The following is a 20,000-nucleotide window of genomic DNA, read 5'->3' on the forward strand; positions in this document are numbered from 1 at the left end:
TCTGTCGCTCCCTCTCTCTCTCCCTCTCCCTCTCTCCCTCTCCCTCTCCCTCCCTCTGCCTCCCTCTCTCTCTCTCCCCCCCCCTCTCCCCTCTCTCTCTCTCTCACCCTGACTCACCCACCCCCCAGATGTGACGGCGCCCCCCCCCCTCCCCGCCCCGTCTCCCAGGGACCCAGGAGGCTGCTGGTCTGACATGGCTCCCCCCCCGCCCACCCTCCACCTCCCTGGGCTCCCCCAGTCCCCCATCCCCCCCTCCTCTACCTCCGCCGCCACCACCACCAACGACACCCCTCTCTCCTCCAGCTCCTCTTCCTCACCCACCGCCCTCCCCTCCTCCCTCTCCCGCGGGGGTGCTGATCCAGGTGGGCTCGGAGGAGGAGGAGGAGGAGGAGGAGGGGGGGGGGGGCTGCAGAGCAGGAGCACCAGCTCGGAGCGACTGCTGGAGCCCCCCGGTGGCGGGGCGGAGGATTACCACGACGCGGACGGCACCCGCAGGACCAGAGCTGTGGAGAACCAGTACTCCTTCTACTGAGAGAGGGGGCGGAGCCTGAAGGTGGGGCGGGGTGGGCGTGTGCCCCACCACCAACCCGGGGGCCCTGATTGGCTAAGACACAGGAAGTGTGCGGGTGGGGGGTTTGCGACCCACAGAGGGAACAACAACACCGCTCGCTGCTGCTGCTGCTGACGAACACGGTTCATATCACTGGTATCACCAGTTCTGTTGTTTGATTGGTCGGTTTGGGTTGGGTTGTTTGGTTGGTTTCTCCGACGTGGTAAAAAGGAAGTGAGCGTTTTCAGACTGTTTGTTTTGTTCCAAATCGACGTCCTCCTCCGACCACTGCTCTGTGGTCCGCCTCACGTCTTCAGCTGAGGGGAATACGAGGATGGGGGGGGGGGTTTAGGGTTGTGTGTGTGTGTGGGCGGAGAGAGAGAAAGAGGGGGGGCGTGGGGTGGAATGACAGATGAAGTGGGGGAGAGAGAGCAAAGAGGAAGCGGCCCAGTGGAGAGTCATATGGCTTTGATTCATCTCACCAGACCACTTCCTGACCCTGGCCCTACCCACAATTCCCTGGGAACCTCGCCTCTGTCACCACCCTGCTCGGTGATGGAGGGAAGAATGAAATGAAAGAAAGAAAGAAAGAAAGAAAGAAAGAAAGAAAAAAAGAAAGAAGAAAGGAGCCTAACTAAGTGGGTCTTTCCCCTCTGGGTCACCGTCACCAGAACCTCTGATGTTTGTTAAGCTGCTTCTAGACTGTTCCGGATATCCTCGCTCAACGTCCCCCAGCCCCTCTGCTCTGGCTGTGGGGGTGAGCGTTACCGTGGGGACAGTGGTGGGCGTTACCACGGGGACAGTGGTGGGCGTGGTCTTAGTGGCAGTTGGAGGATGTTTTTCGAACGGTTGTCGTGACGACTGCCTACAGACCTTTTCATCCAGTCTTAACTGGTGGGTTGTATTTTGGCATGTGCTGTGATGGCCTCAGGTTAGAGGGATGGGGAAAGACGATGATGATAATGATGATGATGATGATGATGATGGTGATGATGGTGATGATGATGATGATGGTGATGATGATGGTGATGATGATGATGATAATGATGATGGTGATGATGATGGTGATGATGATGGTGATGATGATGATGGTGATGATGATGATGGTGATGATGATGATGGTGATGATGATGATGATGATGATGGTGATGATGATGATGATGATGGGGATGATGATGATGGTGATGATGATGGTGATGGTGATGTTGGTGATGATGATGGTGATGATGATGATGATGGTGATGGTGATGGTGGTGATGATGATGGTGATGATGGTGATGATGATGGTGATGATGATGATGATGATGATGGTGATGATGATGGTGATGATGGTGATGGTGGTGATGATGATAATGGTGATAACGATGATGGGGATGGTGACGGTGATGATGGTGATGATGATGATGATGATGGTGATGAGGATGATGATGATGATGGTGGTGATTCTACGACATAACTGACAGAACACCAGACCTGGGTTCAAATAGTATTTGAAATCATTTCAAGAAATCTACTTGGCTGTGCTTGATTGAGTTTGCCTGGCACAATCCAACCAACGGAACAGCCCCCCAGAAATGCAAACCCCGCCCATCTGACCCACCAGCAGGCTGAAGTCTACGCTCCAAAGTATTTCAAATACGTTTTGACCCTTGTTGAAATAACACAGCTCAGCTCTTCCAATGACAACCTGATGCATTCATATCCCTAGAAATCATATGCTGGGAATTCAGTCCAATTCAATATCTACTTGAAAAACATCTGTATATTCATGCTTCTATATTCACAATGTCTCTCTGTCCAGTTCCACACACTGATGGGGACAGCTGAGACAGAAGGAGGGGGATTTGAAACACAGTCATGCATAAAAAAATGATGACCAAAAAAAAAAAAGATAACAAAACACCCGTAAACTAACTGACCTGGGGAGTATTTCATCAACGTCGCTAAAGGAAAATCCAGGCTTATTTAGCAACATTTCGCGAGACTTAAGGGCTCTGCACACAGCGTGCGATTTCTGTTGCGCGTCAACATTCCATTTTGAAGTTTGAATGGAAGTCTATGAGAACATCGCATTTCAACACACACGGCCCCGATTTTAATCGCACGGCGAAAATTCGATTCCATTCATTTTGAATGGGACAAAGCACACGGCGTGCGAGTTTTGTCGCACTGTCAAATTTGTGCTTTTTCCCATTCAAAATGAATGGAATCGAATTTTCGCCGTGCAATTAAAATCGGGGCCGTGTGTGTTGAAATGCGATGTTCTCATAGACTTCCATTCAAACTTCAAAATGGAATGTTGACCGCAACAGAAATCGCACGCTGTGTGCAGAGCCCTTTATAGAAAAAAAAGGACAGTCTTATTTTGAGTCTTTATAAGTTTGATAACGCGATTTGATACGTTTGATGAGTCTCACGACTTAACTGACCTGGGGCCATCAACGTCGCTAAAGGAAATAGTTTTTTTGCTCAATTGCTTATTTTGCTAAATTTCGCGAGATTTATCGAAAAATAAGCCTGGATTTTCCTTAAGCAACGTTGATGGAATTACCCCCCAGAAGTCATGCAGAGGTGGTAGCAGCAGCCTGTTGTCTTACGACCAACGGCCGTTCAAGGGGGGGGGGGGGGGGGCTTCCTCTCGTATTCTGGATGACGTGTGTGGGTGTGACTAACATCTGGCAGGGTACAGTGTAACCCCAGTGTTTGTGGTGATTGATGTGCTACAGTAGTGGTTCCCCAAAATCGGTTTCCGAGGTCCCCCGCCCCCCTTCCTTCCTGTGCTGGTTGAGCGTTCAGGTCATGTCATATCACACCATCCTCCTTCTCAGGAGAAGAGAGGCACGTCTGACGTGTGGAAGGAGGTGTGATTGTGTTGGGTAACAACCGTGTCCGCTGTTTCAAAACGTTTCATCTGGATCAGAACGATCTGGAATGTTTTTCCACTAGATCCAGGATCAGATCGAGCTGCCTAACGTTTCTCCTCTACGACTCAGAATCGGCCCAGATATATATCTGATCCTGGATCAGCCCAAAAAAGAATCTGGATCATTCTGGTCTCGATTATACGTTCTGAAATATTGGGCCCAGATGATACAAAGACCAGCATAGACAGTGTGTGTGGGGGGGCAGGGTTGACACTTGAGGATTTTTTTTTCTTTTTTCCGTGCTATGTTAAGATGCGACGGCGTGAGCGGCCTGCAGTTGAACTCTAGGGGGAGGGGCTTAATACGGTCCAAATGGCCCTGTCATAGTGGTCCAAATGGCCCTGTCATAGTGGTCCAAATGGCCCTGTCATAGTGGTCCGGCGGCCATTTGAGAAAGGACAGAGGTTGCAGTATCCTCCTGTCAGACGGTGGCTTCATCACCACAACTCTAATAATGAGTTTAATTCAAGTTAAGTGCAAGGACAGGGTGAGGTTAATGATTAGAATGACATTTGTGGTTATATATTGGTTGTAATATCTGCCCCTATAGAGATAACCGTGGCCTCATATCAAACTAGCAGAGGGGGGAGGGGGTGGGGGAGGCGAGGCAGTTTAGGATGGTACATGTGCCAATTCGAATCGTATTTTTGAAGAGTATTCCTCAGCCGCTGTAAATGACGTTTTCCTACTAGCGAGTCGGATATGATATAATCTGCGTTCTTCTCAATGAACTCCTCAGTGCAGACCTGTCAGTACCACAGGACTCTGGTCACACGCCCAGTCTTTCTTCCTCTTATTTTGTTAGAACACTTCTTTTTTTTTTTTTTATCGCTGATTTCTGTTGTCTGACCGAGTTTTGAAGAGTCTGTGCAATTTTGTACAAAGTGATGTACTTGACATACTACTTTATATTTCTGTGAATAAAACATGTGAACAAACCGGAAGGGTGGTGGTGTGTGTCTCGTGTTTCAAAGCATGCATTAACAGTATACAATCACGGAACACTTTATTAGGAACACCTGTTAATACCAATGAATCATCGCTTGAATGCCACAGCCTGTTTGGAGTATTGTTGCTGACTGTGTGCATCCCTTCATGGCCACAATTAACCCATCTTCTAATGGCTACTTCCAGCACGATAATGGACCTGTCTCAAACTGAATTGTGATTCATGAACATGACAATGAGTTGTGTCCTTCCCAGTCACCGAATCTGAATCCAATAGAACACCTTTGGGATGTGGTAGAACGGGACATTCACAGCTTGAATGTGCACCTGAAAAATCTTTCATTTTTTTGACCAGAGTATCAAAGGAATGTTTCCAACATCTTGGAGAGAATTGTTCTGTTTTGAGAGCAAGGGAGGCCCTAGCCCTACCCAGTATTACTACTATATTGTTCCTAATAAAGTGTTCGCTGAGTGTGTAATGACAAGAGGACTTTATGGACCATAAATTATGGTTATTATGGATGAACTACTTCCTATCTGTGTTGTCACAGGTAAACGTAGCATGATCTTTCCTTTAGCAGCATCTCCCAGTGTGACGGAGTAGAGCGCCATCTAGTGGACAAACATTAACTTGGAGGGAAAAACGACAACTTCACATTGCTGTCAGGTGGGAAACGTTACTTAATTGCAATCACTACAAAGTCCAAATGTTAACAATGGAGTTATTACTTTGATACATTTGAATGGTGATTGACAGAGACACAACAATCAGGGTAGAAACACACATATGGGTTGATTTTTGTGTGAAGGATAATAGAACAAAATTGTTTTTATTATTTGCCTCTATTGTATTGCCATTACCCAGAGTTTTAATTATTACCATTATCCAGTTTTAATTATTACCATTACCCAGAGTTTTCCTACACGTACAGCGAGTACTTCTTTCATTGACATGAAATAAAGGCACATTCATACATCAACGTACCTTCATCACTCCCTCCTAGTAACACCAGTAACAAGTGGTAGCTACAGTATTCAAATGGTGTGTCTGTCGTTTATATGTTTATATATATATATATATATATATATAAATGAAATGCTTAGATTGTTGTCACTCATTAGGACATGAGACTAGATGACGACAGTTCAGCCACTGTGTGTGAAACCAATCCTGTGTTTCAGTCGGTCAGTTGACACACTGAACAACAGCAACCCTTACAGTAGTGTATTAACAGTGACAGTGGACCGTTCATAGCAGCACACCCAGGGCAGCCATTTTAAACTCTGGCTCAACTCTGAACTCAAACCGACCGGTTATCTGAGGTCATGATGACGACCGTGAGGCTTCTTCTTCTGTTGTTGAACCGTGTGTCGGGACAGCAGGCCGTTGCTGTCAGGACGCTGTGCTGCCATGGTAACACGTGGGCCATCTCAAATCAAGACTAGCATTCTGAAACAAACAAAGCTACAGTCTGTTGTGGGTTGTGTAAGGGGTCGTCGCTGTTGTCCCTCTCTCAGCTCCTGTACACCTTCCCCCTGAACAACACTGTTTGTGTGTGTGTGTGTAATTAGTTGTGCACAAGCGATGTTAAGCTTAGGCCTACATCCTGTTTCAGTCTTAATAATCAGACAGATATGAAGACCGCAGGCGTCCCTCACCTTGCAACCTCCCTCCCAAGTCAATGAGGTGCTTGTAAACAACACTAAGTGGAGAAACGTTTCACCCGGCCTCAGCGCCGTCTAAAAACGCCACCTCTACGTGGAGCAGCTGGAGAACAGTACCTCACAATAAATATACCTGAGAATAAAAGCTCTAAACGGCCTGCACTTATATAGCGCCTTATTCCAAAGCGCTTTACAACGGCCTCTCATTCACCCGTTCACACACACATTCTCACACCAACGGCAGCCAAGCTACCCTGCAAGGCGCGGGGCCCGCTCGTTGGGAGCAATTTGGGGTTCAATGTCTTGCCCAAGGACACCTCGACATGTGGCTACAGTCTGTGCTGTTCTCGAAACCGCCGATCTGCCGACGACGCCTGCTCTAACCTCCTGCGCCACAGCCGCCCCCTAAAAAAAACACCACCTCCGTGTAGGAACCGCTGGAGAACAAGCGCCTAACGATAAATAAATGGGATATATCTAAAGAGAGAACCCAGCCCAAGCGCTCTCTCTTCAGGCCCTGAACAGACTGACGAAGAGCACCCCTCCGGCGGTCAGCAGCGCCGTCACGGCGATCTCCATCATCCTCCCCAGCCTCCTCTTCTCGTAGCCCTCCTCCTGGCGTCTCTTCACACGCTCCTCCTTCCTCGCCCTGAGCTCCCTCTCCCTCTGCAGCTGCTCCCCGTAGTGGGCCTGGTAGAACGCGTCGAAGTCGAACATGGGCTTCCCCTCGGAGTCGTAGAGACGGCCCGACTGTTGCCGTTGCCGCTGTTGTTGTTGTTGTTGTTGTTGCGGGCCCGAGGCTCTGGTGCTCCCGCCCGTGTAGGCGGCGGCGCCGGTGGTGGCCGAGGAGGAGGAGGAGGGTCTTCCTGCCCCGCGGACGTCCGACTGACTGAGGATGCCGCGGTCGTACTTCCTCCGCAGGCCGACGCTGCCCAGCACGCTGTACGCCTCGCTGATCTCGCCGAAGCGCACGCTCGCCTCCTCGCTGCCCGGGTTCTTGTCCGGGTGGAAGACGAACGACTGTGCGTAGTACGCCGTCTTGATCTGGGCCTGGGTGGCGCTGGGGGACACCCGGAGGACGTCGTAGTAGGCCATCTTGCTCCTGTAGAGTGGGGGGGCGGTGGCGTCGGCGTCGTCTGACTGGCTGTTCTGGCCCCTTCCTGTCCCGCTGTAGGCCCTGCTGGTGTGCGCTCTGGCCTCGCGTTTCAACCTCCTCCTGAGTCCTCCTCCTCCTCCCGAGCCGTGTTCCGCCAGTGAGACAGTGCCGAACGCCCTCACTTGCTCAGGTGAGACGGTTTCAGAAAGGTGAAAGGTGGCCATAGCAACACCCCTACGACTCCAACACGTCATCCTGCTAACCGTTAGGTTCACCCGGGAGCGGGACTGCGTTTGCGCATTGCTGGGCGACAGATAAAAGGGTGAGTGAGGGCCATGTAGGAGCTTGTTACCCTGATCAGCTATTGGTTTTAATACCAGTATGGGCTTAGTCGCAGCATCATAAGAGTCCCATAGAAGCACATCACAAGGTTTGACACTCGGCCAAACAGAAGGCAATGTCAGGTCCCAATTCACCTTTCGTATCTCATCATGCACTGGTCTGGAAAGTCTCCGAACTTTGTCTTCTGTCTCCTGACATGGAAACTTGACTCGCTCCGTGACTCGGTTTTCACTCTCAGGTTCCGTGCATGAACTTGCCCGACTGTTGTCCCTCTTTGACACCGGCGGTAGACTCTGACACTGGCCGGTTACCTTGACCCTAGTACAGGTGTTTAGTCCAGTGATACAGCTTGATACAGACACCGTTTCAGTTTGACCTTCGGCGCCGGAGAGGGGGTGACCCGGTGTGCTTTTAAAAGCAGCGAGTCTGTACGTTCCGCTCCCCAACCTGCGGCTGACCTCGGCCATCCTCCCGTGGCAGGAACACCAACGGCGGCCATGGAAGAAATGACCGAGGCCCAAGTACAGGGTTGCCAGATGGGATTGACAATTTCCAGCCTAAAAAACACAGTCTAAAAACCGCTAAATCCAGCAAAAAAACAGCCCAAAACCTTTATTGTCAGAAAACGAATTACTACTGGGCGGGTGCCCATCTCCTGCCCCTAAACTGTATGTCTGTTGCCAATGATGTTTGTAAAATAAAATAAAAATAAAAAAACTGCACATCGTCCGATCTGGCAACACTGGCTATAAAACACGATTGTTGCTTCCGGTAAAAAGGTGCTGAGGTCCAATGAGGGACGGTGTAAACTGGGAAGTCGTCACGAAAACTCTTGCTCGTTAAACCAATCGTTTCCGAGTATTTTGGGAGGATCGAAATTACGTAAATAGTTAGCGACAGAAGCTGTGAAGCTTGTCGCGTTTTGCCCCAAATTGCCCTGGACCTCTATGTCAAATAATAGTCGGCTCGCTTCTGTCTGGTGAGTACATAGCTAGTCGTAAATAAAGCTCCATTCATGTTTTTCTGCTAACTATCACTCTATAACCCACATCAGAGAGGATTGAAACCATTATGTTTATCTGCAGTGTACAGTAGTAGAGGGAGTCAGCAAAGCCCAGATTCTCTGTAATCAGCCATTTACTGAGCACATACAGTACAGGCCAAAAGTTTGGACACACCTTCTCAATCAATGTGTTTCCTTTATTTTCATGACTATTTACATTGTAGATTCTCACTGAAGGCATCAAAACTATGAATGAACACATGTGGAATTATGTACTTAACAAAAAAGTGTGAAATAACTCTAAACATGTCTTATATTTTAGATTCCTCAAAGTAGCCACCCTTTGCTTTTTTGTTGTTAATAAAATAAACAAATGTTGTTGTTAATAAAATATATAATAATAATATTATATACATATATATAATAACATATTATTATTAACACATATTATATTTAATATTATTATTATTATATATTTTATTAACAACAAAAAAGCAAAGGGTGGCTACTTTGAGGAATCTAAAATATAAGACATATTTAGAGTTAGTTCACACTTTATTGTTAAATACATAATTCCTATGTGTTCATTCATAGTTTTGATGCCTTCAGTGAGAATCTACAATGTACCAAATAGTCATGAAAATAAAGGAAACGCATTGAATGAGAAGGTGTGTCCAAACTTTTGGCCTGTACTGTACATAATCACTCACATTATGCTGCCCCTGACACCAATTACAAAAAGAGCACCCAACCCAAGTGTTGTCATTACACTGCTAACATTACCTTTTTATGTTACCTTCAGGGGAACAGTTGAAGTGGAGGAAACGTGAGGATGATTTGCCTTTCTCAACCAGTGAGTGACTTGCATGGCTCCACCATGGAGTGTGACACCAGCGAAGAGGTCATAGACCTCTCTGTCATCTCTGCTTCTGACGACGGTGAGCATAAGGTGTATACAGGGGGGCAGGGGGCGGCTGTGGCATAGGAGGTAGAGCCAAATTGCGTCTAATGATCGCAATGTCAACAGAAATCGGTGGTTCAAATCCTGGCTGGCCACATGTCGAGGGGTCCTTGGGCAAGACACTGAACCCCAAATTGCTCCCAATGAGCGGGGCCGGCACCTTGCGTGGTAGCTTGTCACCATTGGTGTGTGAATGTGTGCGTGAATGGGTGAATGTGAGGCCATTGTAAAGCGCTTTGGAATAAGGCGCTATATAAGTGCAGTCCATTCATCATTTTAGACAGGCAGCCAGTTACATTGTTTTGTGTGTAGGAAGGCTACTAATGTGTGGCTACATATGTCTGGTCTTTCCCTCCCCTCTGACCCCCCTCTCATTCATACTTTATTTATGTTTATGATATACAGTTAACATGACTACTGTACTGTATCATATAGCATTTCATCTTATTGTACTTTGCACAGCATTTTGCACTATTGATTACATTACACTGTAGTACAACTACCATAACTTTATCACTATTACTTTATCATTACTTTATTATTACTTACTTTACTTATTTTACTTTATTATTGTGATTTTTGTCCATGTTGCTGCAATGCCGATGTTGAATAACCTAAACCACAGGTTTTTACTCTTGTGTACTTGTCTTGTACATTGGATGTAATACAATTAATTCTGATTCTTTGACTGTGATGCTGACCAGATCTGGCCTGGACTCCACATACCTTCACTATGATCAGTCGGAGCGACAGCTACGTGTCTGGCACGGTGGCGTCGGAGGAGGAGCTGGGGACCTTGCTAGAGAACCTCAAGAGAGCGTCATCCACGTCCTTCAACTCATGGTATGCATATGAAATGTAATCTATCTATAGATACATCTATCTCTACTGATCTGCTAGAATGACGTCAATGCAGAGTTGTGAATAAGTCTTCTCATAGTCTTTTTTCAAACAGCAAAATGTCAGTTATTTTCATAATAATAATAACTTTATTTGTATAGTGCTTTTCCTGCAAACGTTGCAGTTCAAAGTGCTTTAATCATTATATAATCTTTCATATTATAATTATAATCATATTCCTTATCTTTTTTTCTAATACATTTGCTAGAATGATGAAATGCAGAGTTGTGGGTAAAAGTCTTCAGTCATAGTCTTTTGAAAATGCTTAATGTCAGTTATTTTCATATTCCTTATCTTGTTGTGATGGTCTCTAGGTCGTACCACAAAAAGGATCTGAGTAAAAGAAGGCTGCTGTGGCAGGTGGAGGACTATGCAGAGAACGTACCGCTCTGTGTGGAGAAGAGAACCATCCTAGTCTGCCAGCATGGTAAAGTGGCCAACAGACGCTCTAAAATGGAGGTGGGTAGTAGGACTGACGCTCTACTGGCCAGTGTTCATCTTAAAAGTGTCATTATCCGGTAATTGCATAATCACACTTTAGGTTGGAGATTCATTGTACTAGTAGTAGTCACAAACTGTCTTGAAGGTAAGAAAGAAGGAGGTAAGAAAGTGTATACACTGTTATCAGTTTTCTTCTTCCTCTTTTGTTTTGTGAATACCAGGTTCAAGCTTACACTAGGCTGTAGAGTAAAGCATGTTATAATAATAATAATAATAACTTTATTTGTATAGTGCTTTTCCTGCAAACGTTGCAGCTCAAAGTGCTCAAATCATTATATAATCATAATTAAATTATTTTGTCATTTAAAGGCAATATTAAAAAGATGGGTTTTTAGTCTTGACTTCACCATATTTTCTGAGGTTGCATCCCTAATGTAAACTGGCAGTGCATTCCACAATTTGGGTGCATAAAATGAGAATGCAGCCTCACCAAATCTCTTCTTTCGTACATGTGGTACACAGAGAAAACCAGCGTCAGAAGACCTGAGAGCTCTTTTGGGCTGATAGGCTAGCAAAAGGTCTTTCAGATATTCTGGTGCTGTGCCAGTAGTATGTACCGTAGTTGTTATTACTGCTACCCCGTGAAGGTTGGATAGACCTCCACTTCAGTTGTGACCTTGACTGTAGAGACCTTTACTGACACATCTGTTGTAGGAACAGCCCTCGGAACAGGTGAAGAAGAGGAGATCCCGTGAACGGAATGAGAAGGTGGACTGCCCAGCAAAGATCTTCATCCGACATGTCAGAAGGTAAGTCAATTTGCACCTCAATCTAATTAGTGAAAATACCACCACTCATCCCTCAGATTTAGCTGAGGTGCTGGAACTGAAGAGTATCAATAGAGTGCAAAAAACCCAGCATCCACACACTCAAAACTGTGCAAAAAACATAGTTTTTAACATTAAATAATAATTTATAATTACTATTTTCCTTTTAGGGGAGGGTTGGGGCAGCGGGGGGGAAGGGAGCTACCTTTTGCAATGCCATCCAATGAAAAGTCCACTTACGTTTTTTCAAAACTGATCTATCCCCAAAAAGCTTTTTAAAGCTTTGAGCATATGTTTGTAAAACCTTTATTTTAATTTTTAAAAATATGTTTTTTAGGGCATTATTGGGATAAAAACAGTAGAGATTGACAGAAATGATTAGTGAGAGAGAGAGCGGGGAAATTACATGCAGGATATGTCGATGGAAGGAATCGAACTGGGGACCCTGCGATAATATGGCATGCGCCTTAGTGTCCTACGCCACTTTCTAAAATGTTTTATTTGTTTTAAGGTACGACACATTCAGCGTGGCTCAGGACCCTTCCAGGGTGAAGAAAGAAGAGACGATGAGTAAACTGAAGGAGGCGCTGTCCAAAGCCAGTCAGACTTCATCAACCTTCATCCACGTAAAATTCCCAGTCGCTAGCGCTCACGAAAACCACAGCGTTAACTCCGGCAGCAGCTTATCGAGGAAAATCCACCCGAAAGTGAAGAGGAAGATCCAGGATTACGTGGCGTTAGGGGTGACGTCCGTCCCCTCTATAAAGAGAGCCCTGAAGCAGTTTGTCTCCACGGAGCTCTGCGGACAGGACGCGTGCAAGCCCCACGAGGGGGACACGGCGTACTTCCCCACAGAACACACCATCGGGAACTACGTCCACTCGGCCAAGGGGGTTTTTAACTCCTCTGAGCTTCACCTCAGGACGTTGGAAGGAAACGAGGACCAGGCGGGACAGCACGAAGACGCCAGCGTGGAGGAGGACACGGCGGGCGGGGAGGAGGAAGGCGGCCACAACGCTGTGAAGCCGGAGGATAGGATGGACCTGAGCGAGGGGGGTGCCAGGGAGAAGTTTGTCGCCGCGGCACGGGCGGCGCTGAGAGAGGAAGTGGACAGACTAGTGAACGCCTCGTACCTGTGTTCCAACGTGGAGGCCTTGCTGAAGGTGAGCGTGGCCGTGGCAGACATGGCACGGACCTTTATTCACCCCAGTCCGCAGAGAAACGAGGGGAAAAGGAAAAGAAACCCGGTTGCTTCGAGCCCTTGCGCCGAGGGTGCTGCTAAACGGAAAAGTAAAGGCAGCCAAAAACAGAAGACAGTTGTTGTTCAAAGGTGTGTCTAGATGTTTCATATTCCGTTAGCCGTGCAGGTTTTATTATTTTTTTTACATGTTTTGCACAAACACACGCGCAGACACACGTTGTATTCTGTAATCTGCACATTTTTCTAATTATCAGTTCGCTCCGATTATCCACATCCCACATCCTAGAGAGTTGGCGATTGAATGTTAATTTATTGTATACGTGTCTAAGGATTGTAAGGAAGTGCTTTATTTTCCTATAATGATTGACAATGTCCTTTTTTTTGTTGCCATTTCTTATTGTAAAATTTGCTATATCATATTTTTCACTTTAAATATATTCTCCTGTATGTTCATACTCCCATACTGTTATGATGATGTCTTCTTCTACAGAGGACTGTCAATAAAGACTGTTATGACGCCCTTGATATTCTTCAACCTTATTGAGTTCAGGAAATCTGAAATCACCTAAACTATGATCTCATATTTAGATCGGGTTGAGCTTATTATGTATTACTCTAAGAGACTAAATACCCAAATCTGTCGACCACCATGCAGAAAACTGCAGCCATAGGCCAGTCAGCCAGTCAGTGCACTCAGCTCAGAAAGCAATACAAAAACGTGTCCTGTCCCTTTAAGAAACATCAACGTTCTTGTCGCTGGAATATTTCGTCACGAGTCCTGGACATGTGGATTCTTCCCAGCTGTGACACACGACAACAACATTTCCGTTTTCGGGTTTAAATTACAATTCATAAATCTGTCCTAGCATAAAAAAGAAATAAACAAACATGGCCAGTTGTCGCCGACCCGAGCATATGGCCCCGCCTGAAGTGGTTAGTACGATATTTTACACGATTTTAACGACGGTAAACAACCTGGTTAGCTGGCTAACAGCTAAAGCTAGACTAGCTAGTAGTAAGACTGCTCAAATATGATTCATATTTGCCAAAATACCTTGATGTCTTCACCAAATGTCACTGTATTGCACATCTGACACAGTTGATCTTGATCTGTTGGTATTAAAGGTACTAGAAGTGCAGCCACACCGGTCAGTGTGTGATTTCATAGTCATTCTTATTATGTAGTTATTTTGTTTGTCTTTGCTCTATGCCCCTTGATTGTATGGTTTATTCTTGTTTTATTATGTAGTTTATATTATTGTTATTGTGTGTTTTATTTATTACTATTGTTCTATTATTGTTTTTATGCTGTGTGGATAAAGCACTTAGAGCTGCAACGTTTGCAACATTTGCTATACAAATAAAGGTTATTATTATTATTATTATTATTATTATTATTATTATTATTATTATTATTAAAGCTGGTATTAGGTGCTGTGTCTGATTTCTTCTCACCTTGCAGTTCTACAATGAAGCCGAGGCTAAGAAGTATTCTCAGAAGTACGTCATGGGTTTGAACTGTGTCTCCCCATAATGTTGTCATGTTGTTCCCTTGTTATCGATGCATAGATAGGCAAAAGGTTACTCAATGTGAACAGAGAGTAGAGTCTTCATTTGTCTTCACTAGTTGTTTTTCCATCTCCAGCTCCAGAATGATTGAGATCCAGAGTCAGATGTCTGAGAGGGCTGTGGAGCTGCTCAGCTTGCCCGAGGACCAGCCGTGTTTCCTGCTAGACGTGGGGTACGTACTGGCCCTGGTCAAGAGGACATGTGGAGGGTCCCCTGTTAGCCAACCACCTCAAAGTTGACTTTATTTTGGTCTGGGGTGGTCCAGTGGTCTGTTACCATGGCCTGGGGTGGTCCAGTGGTCTAGTACCATGGCCTGGGGTGGTCCAGTGGTCTGTTACCATGGCCTGGGGTAGTCCAGTGGTCTAGCACCATGGCCTGGGGTGGTCCAGTGGTCTAGCACCATGGCCTGGGGTGGTCCAGTGGTCTGTTACTATGGCCTGGGGTGGTCCAGTGGTCTAGCACCATGGCCTGGGGTGGTCCAGTGGTCTGTTACCATGGCCTGGGGTGGTCCAGTGGTCTAGCACCATGGCCTGGGGTGGTCCAGTGGTCTAGCACCATGGCCTGGGGTGGTCCAGTGGTCTGTTACCATGGCCTGGGGTGGTCCAGTGGTCTGTTACCATGGCCTGGGGTGGTCCAGTGGTCTAGCACCATGGCCTGGGGTGGTCCAGTGGTGCTAGACCACTGGACCACCCCAGACCATGGAAAATAGTGATTTTGGTCCTTGTTGGCTCCGTTGGTGGAGCATGGCGCTAACAACACTTAAGTCGTGGGTGCCATTCCAGTGTTTCCTCCAGGAATGTTTACAATGGTGGCGGGTGGCCGTGACCGCGCGCGCAGCGGTCACGGCCGCGCATGAAACGCGCATGAAACGCGCACGCGCGCTCAAAACAACGATTATTATTATTTTATTTTTTTTCCTAATCACAGCCAAAACTAGAGGATGGCCAAAATTTTTTTTTTATGAATATACAGAATATAAACTTGTGACTGACAGTCACATACACACACAAAGATCATCAGCTATAATATAATACGAAGTAGGCCTACATGAGCACAAAAGCGGCTAACGTTACTGATTAACTGTTTACTGTAGTGCAGAGAGATGGTAGTCGTAGGCGGCGTATCAAATGACAAAGCTAAACGTTTAATGAAGGACATGAACGATTGTCAACAACACACTCAAGCAGTAAATAGAACAGTCTAAACAACTTGGGTACTACGGACGGAACAATAGTCTCAACCTATAGTTCCGTGCGTGAATTATGTCAACCCACCACATTACAGAAGTAAAATCACAGTCAGATGGAGCATTCGGTAAACAGCTGAGTATCAGCTGAGTTAAAGAAAACAAACTCTTACCTTTGATGAGACCCACATGAGCCCTGTTTTCCCGTACTTCTCCCCCCGTGTGTCTCTTATTGTCCAAATGTTCCCTGAATTTTAGCTGCATGTTTTTCCAGCATGTAATTCCGTTGTCAATAAAAAAATCGTCTCCCCTTCTTTTCCCCTTGACAATACTGTGTCGTTGCTAAAGTGACGGCACATAAGAATCGTTTTTTGACTTGCTAATGTCTGCTAACGTAGCACTTGAAACTGGCGCCGTTCTCTGGACTGCAGCTGCTCCCGCGTTAGCATTAGCATCCATCTTTTCTTCTCCCTTCTCACCGTCACGAGCTCAAATGACACTTGTCGGCCGATCTAACTCTTAACACTCACTTACAGGACTTCTGACACCATGTCGTGTTATTCTATTAAACATACACGTGAGTCCTTCTGTATTTCAATGTAAGTGTCTTTATTTTAACTCGCTCTGTAAGCTCTACAATACCGGTCTCTTGTTGTCTCGTCGTAACCTGCCCACCTGACCTGGGGGGTATTCCATCAACGTCGCTAAAGGAAAATCCTGGCTTATTTTTGATAACTCTCGCGAGACCTATCAGAATATGCCTGGATATTTGTAAGAACTCTCGCGAGATTTATCAGACTAAACCTGGATTTTCCCTTTAGCTATGTTGATGGAATACCCCCCGGATGTCACTACGGTGGCCTGTACACAATAACAATAATACCACAGTTCACATTTAGACCAATCAGGAGCCCTTGTGTCACATCGTCAACTGAATGTCATTAATCTGATTTTGGATCAGCGGTTAGAGAGAGATGGGCGTGGATTTAGGTGCACTTTTAGTCAACATCCATTATAGCGCTGATCTAGGATCAGATATATTTTAATCAGCTAAAATGTTATTTTTTATTTTTTATTTTTTGAGATTTTTTTTTATTTTATTTTTTGTGGACTGAATCAATTCGTGGCGGAGGAAATTCCATCGTGGCGGCCCGCCACCAATAAATGCATGTAGAGGAAACACTGCATTCCCGCTAGGAGCGTATATAACTGACACATGTATGTATGCACGTACAGTATGTAACAATAACATTGACACTGGCTTGGCCATGACATCCCCTCAGGTGCGGCTCTGGGCTCAGCGGAGATTATCTGTCGGAGGAGGGCCACTGCTGGGTGGGTGTCGACATCAGCACGGCCATGCTGGGTGAGTGTGACATCCACAGGATTATTCGGGTTATTGTTGATGTCTGTGGTGTGTGTGTGTGTGTGTGTGTGTGTGTGTGTGTGTGTGTGGGGGGGGGGGGGGGTTACTGTTGATACAAATGCATTTGTTGGTTCCCAACCCACCCCCCTACAGCATACGTACTGTCTGATTTGGTACACAGGGAGATCTACCATCTTAATGAAACATCTTCTTTTTTTTGCACAACAATATGCTGTTGTTGTAGTTTTATATCAAATATGCTGAGAATTGAAGTCTATCTCTACATTCTGGGAAATTGAGCAGTCATGGTCCCCCCTTTCCTTCCTGGACAGATGTGCCAATTCTGTGGCGCAGTTAACACTGTTCCTGTGTACAGTGCCAATTAGGGCTGCAACAACGAATCGATGAAATCGATAAAAATGTCGTCGGGTCTTGTTCCATAACAAACCTACTTCCTGTTGATGCACGCCACGCTGCGGAGCCGGTGTAGGCATCGCGAATCATAGCGAATCATAGCGCTACCTATGGCCGGAAAGGGCAGAACCTATGACCGGAACCGGAAAAGTGGGAAAATCCGGTACCTACACCGGCGCGGCGGCTACATTTAAATCATGCTACTCAAAAGCCTTGAGAGTGTCTGCTGTCTGCTGTCAGGACATGCTAGTGAGTTAGCTAGCAGGGTTAGCTCGCTGCTGCCGCTAGCTGACTGTCACTACGCTGCTCGTCCAGCTGTAGTCTGCGTAGCTGTGCTGAGAACCAGAGCACTAACTATGTTTCTATAGAGGAGGGTTACAGCACTAACTATGTTTCTATAGAGGAGGGTTACAGCTAACTATGTTTCTATAGAGGAGGGTTACAGCTAACTATGTTTCTATAGAGGAGGGTTACACTAACTATGTTTCTATAGAGGAGGGTTACAGCTAACTATGTTTCTATAGAGGAGGGTTACAGCTAACTATGTTTCTATAGAGGAGGGTTACACTAACTATGTTTCTATAGAGGAGGGTTACAGCTAACTATGTTTCTATAGAGGAGGGTTACAGCTAACTATGTTTCTATAGAGGAGGGTTACAGCTAACTTCCTATTGTTTTATTATATAAGTACTGCTGGGCTCAGCCCTTCCATGGTCTCCTGCTCTCCATGCAAATGCGTTAGTGTGAGTTCTGGCGAAGCGTCAGCTAAATGACTGTAATGTAATGCGATAGCCAGTGAGTGTTTGCTCGCATTCATGAATTCAATATTGCATGACAAATGTATTTAGCTAGCTGGCTAACGTCAGTGGTAGAGCAGAGGTGATAAGCTAATGGCTAGCTAGTGGTAGCCTACCAAGCTACCCGTGAGTTAGAGTGAGGCACTGACTGTAGCCTAGCCTATTGTATGGAGTGAGAGGACACATTGCATTGTTTTGGAGCATATCTGTTATATAAAAACATTAGTGTCTTGTCTGTAGCCTATATTGCACTTTGGGTTACTGACCTTTACATTAAGCAAAGTTATTACCTAAAACAATGCATGTATTGAGCTAGAGTTCAACTACTTTATTGAAACAATCTACCGCCATAGTCCATGGCCTGTTGTTAAACCTATTTGATGTAGAAAAGCCTTTTTTATTTATATTATTTATTATTTTTTATTAATACTTGTTCATTTTGCACATGTATATGTATAGGCCTGGCTGATTTAGAAAACATAAAATAAAATTTGCAAAAGAAATCTTTTCCCCCCCATTTGTATCCGATTAATCGATTAACCGGAAAAATAATCGGCAGATTAATCGATTATCAAAATAATCGTTAGTTGCAGCCCTAGTGCCAATAACTTGTTGCAATCGCACATTTGTATGATATGATTGGTGCCCAAGAACAGTGACCTCATGACCCAGGACAGTTCTATAAATAATGAGTCCTACCTCACGTTGGGGGCTTTTGGTCAGCTATTTTCCCTCTGCGCTCATGTGACTTTGCTTAATAAAAGGCCTCATTTGAGTCAGTTGGTTTAAGCTCTTTGTGCTGTATGTTCTACTCAATCTACTAAGAATCAATTAAATCCACAACCACTGTCAAATGACCCTTCCTTCTCCCTCTCCTGTCTCCCCCAGACGTGGCTCTGGACAGGGAGGTGGAGGGAGACCTGGTGCTGGGGGACATGGGCGAGGGCATGCCCTTCAGACCAGGCACGTTTGACGGATGCATCAGGTAAGGGAGCGTGGGGGCGGGGGGTGGTCTTTGGTAGGTCGCTGGCTCTATCCCCACCCCGGGAGGGAGACGGAGGGATGTGAGCTGGTGACTGGAGGGTTGCTGACATCATCGTCTAATTGTTTTTGCGAAACGACCACATTCCAACAATTGATTGTAATCAATTGCATGGCGGCACTTTCTCTTAAGATTGAATCCGTCTTTTTTTTTATTTTTATTTTTTTTTTACTAACAGTTGGTCATCTTTCTTTCTTTCCCTCCCTCGACAACTGTCTCACTCTCCCTCCGTCCCCAACTGTCTCCCTCCCCAACCTTCTCCCCCTCTCTCTCTTCCTCCCTCCCCCCTCCCTCAGTATCTCTGCTCTCCAGTGGCTCTGTAACGCGGATAAGAAGAGCCACAGTCCTCCTCAGAGGCTCTACAGGTTCTTCAGCTCCCTGTACGCCTCCCTGGTACGCTGCTGCTGGGATTCTGGGATGATCAGTCACTGCATTCTGAACCGTTTAGCAGACACTTTTATCACAGATTACAGGGACAGTCTCCCTGGAGTAACTTAGGGCCAAGTGCCTAAAATCCTACTCCTATCCCTGAAACTCCAAGACATAGGATTTGCCAACGTGTGAGACAAATGATTCAGAGACGGTTGTTAGCAGTTATACAAAGTAGAATACAAAGATTTTGGCGGCCTCTCGTCAGACTTTTAGTTTAGTTTAGTTTGAGTTTTCAGTTTAGTTTATTCAGCACACATGAAACAGTGCAAGGAGGGAAAAAGCCCCCCAAAGAAGGCTTGTACATAGTCCCACTCCCGTCAATAGCAAGATTTCAAT

The 20,000-nt window shown here is 45.9% G+C and overlaps 3 protein-coding genes across 5 annotated transcripts in view; 2 read left to right on the forward strand and 1 right to left on the reverse strand.

Moving 5' to 3' along the window:
- sh2b2 (SH2B adaptor protein 2) overlaps nucleotides 1–532 on the forward strand; it is a gene marked incomplete at both ends in the record, with an annotated part of 12,825 nt that extends 12,293 nt beyond the window's left edge. The window contains 1 exon segment of the mRNA XM_080531610.1: nucleotides 129–532. Within this exon segment, the coding sequence (XP_080387736.1) occupies nucleotides 129–532 (404 nt within the window).
- Nucleotides 533–5,125: 4,593 nt separating this feature from the next.
- On the reverse strand, nucleotides 5,126–7,266 carry LOC308157668 (dnaJ homolog subfamily C member 30, mitochondrial-like). The gene has a single exon (XM_080531272.1). It carries the CDS (start codon nucleotides 7,180–7,182, stop codon nucleotides 6,598–6,600), a length of 585 nt encoding a protein of 194 aa, XP_080387398.1. The 5' UTR covers nucleotides 7,183–7,266; the 3' UTR covers nucleotides 5,126–6,597.
- A 1,203-nt stretch (nucleotides 7,267–8,469) lies between these two features.
- bud23 (BUD23 rRNA methyltransferase and ribosome maturation factor) overlaps nucleotides 8,470–20,000 on the forward strand; it is a 20,626-nt gene continuing 9,095 nt past the window's right edge. The window contains exons 1-9 of one of the 3 annotated variants that reach the window (XM_080530856.1): nucleotides 8,470–8,504; nucleotides 9,331–9,466; nucleotides 10,194–10,332; nucleotides 10,704–10,848; nucleotides 14,321–14,358; nucleotides 14,504–14,599; nucleotides 16,897–16,979; nucleotides 19,079–19,175; nucleotides 19,529–19,625. In XM_080530856.1, the coding sequence (XP_080386982.1) occupies nucleotides 9,361–9,466; nucleotides 10,194–10,332; nucleotides 10,704–10,848; nucleotides 14,321–14,358; nucleotides 14,504–14,599; nucleotides 16,897–16,979; nucleotides 19,079–19,175; nucleotides 19,529–19,625 (801 nt within the window). In that variant the 5' untranslated portion in view covers nucleotides 8,470–8,504; nucleotides 9,331–9,360. Of the gene's footprint in view, nucleotides 8,505–9,330; nucleotides 9,467–10,193; nucleotides 10,333–10,703; nucleotides 10,849–11,544; nucleotides 11,640–12,168; nucleotides 13,327–13,636; nucleotides 13,792–14,320; nucleotides 14,359–14,503; nucleotides 14,600–16,896; nucleotides 16,980–19,078; nucleotides 19,176–19,528; nucleotides 19,626–20,000 lie in introns of those variants that run through there. The other 2 variants (XM_080530855.1, XM_080530857.1) reach the window with 2 other exon arrangements.

Source organism: Nansenia antarctica, assembly GCF_963989245.1.
Source record: "Nansenia antarctica genome assembly, chromosome: 5".
Classification (NCBI taxonomy): domain Eukaryota; kingdom Metazoa; phylum Chordata; class Actinopteri; order Argentiniformes; family Microstomatidae; genus Nansenia; species Nansenia antarctica.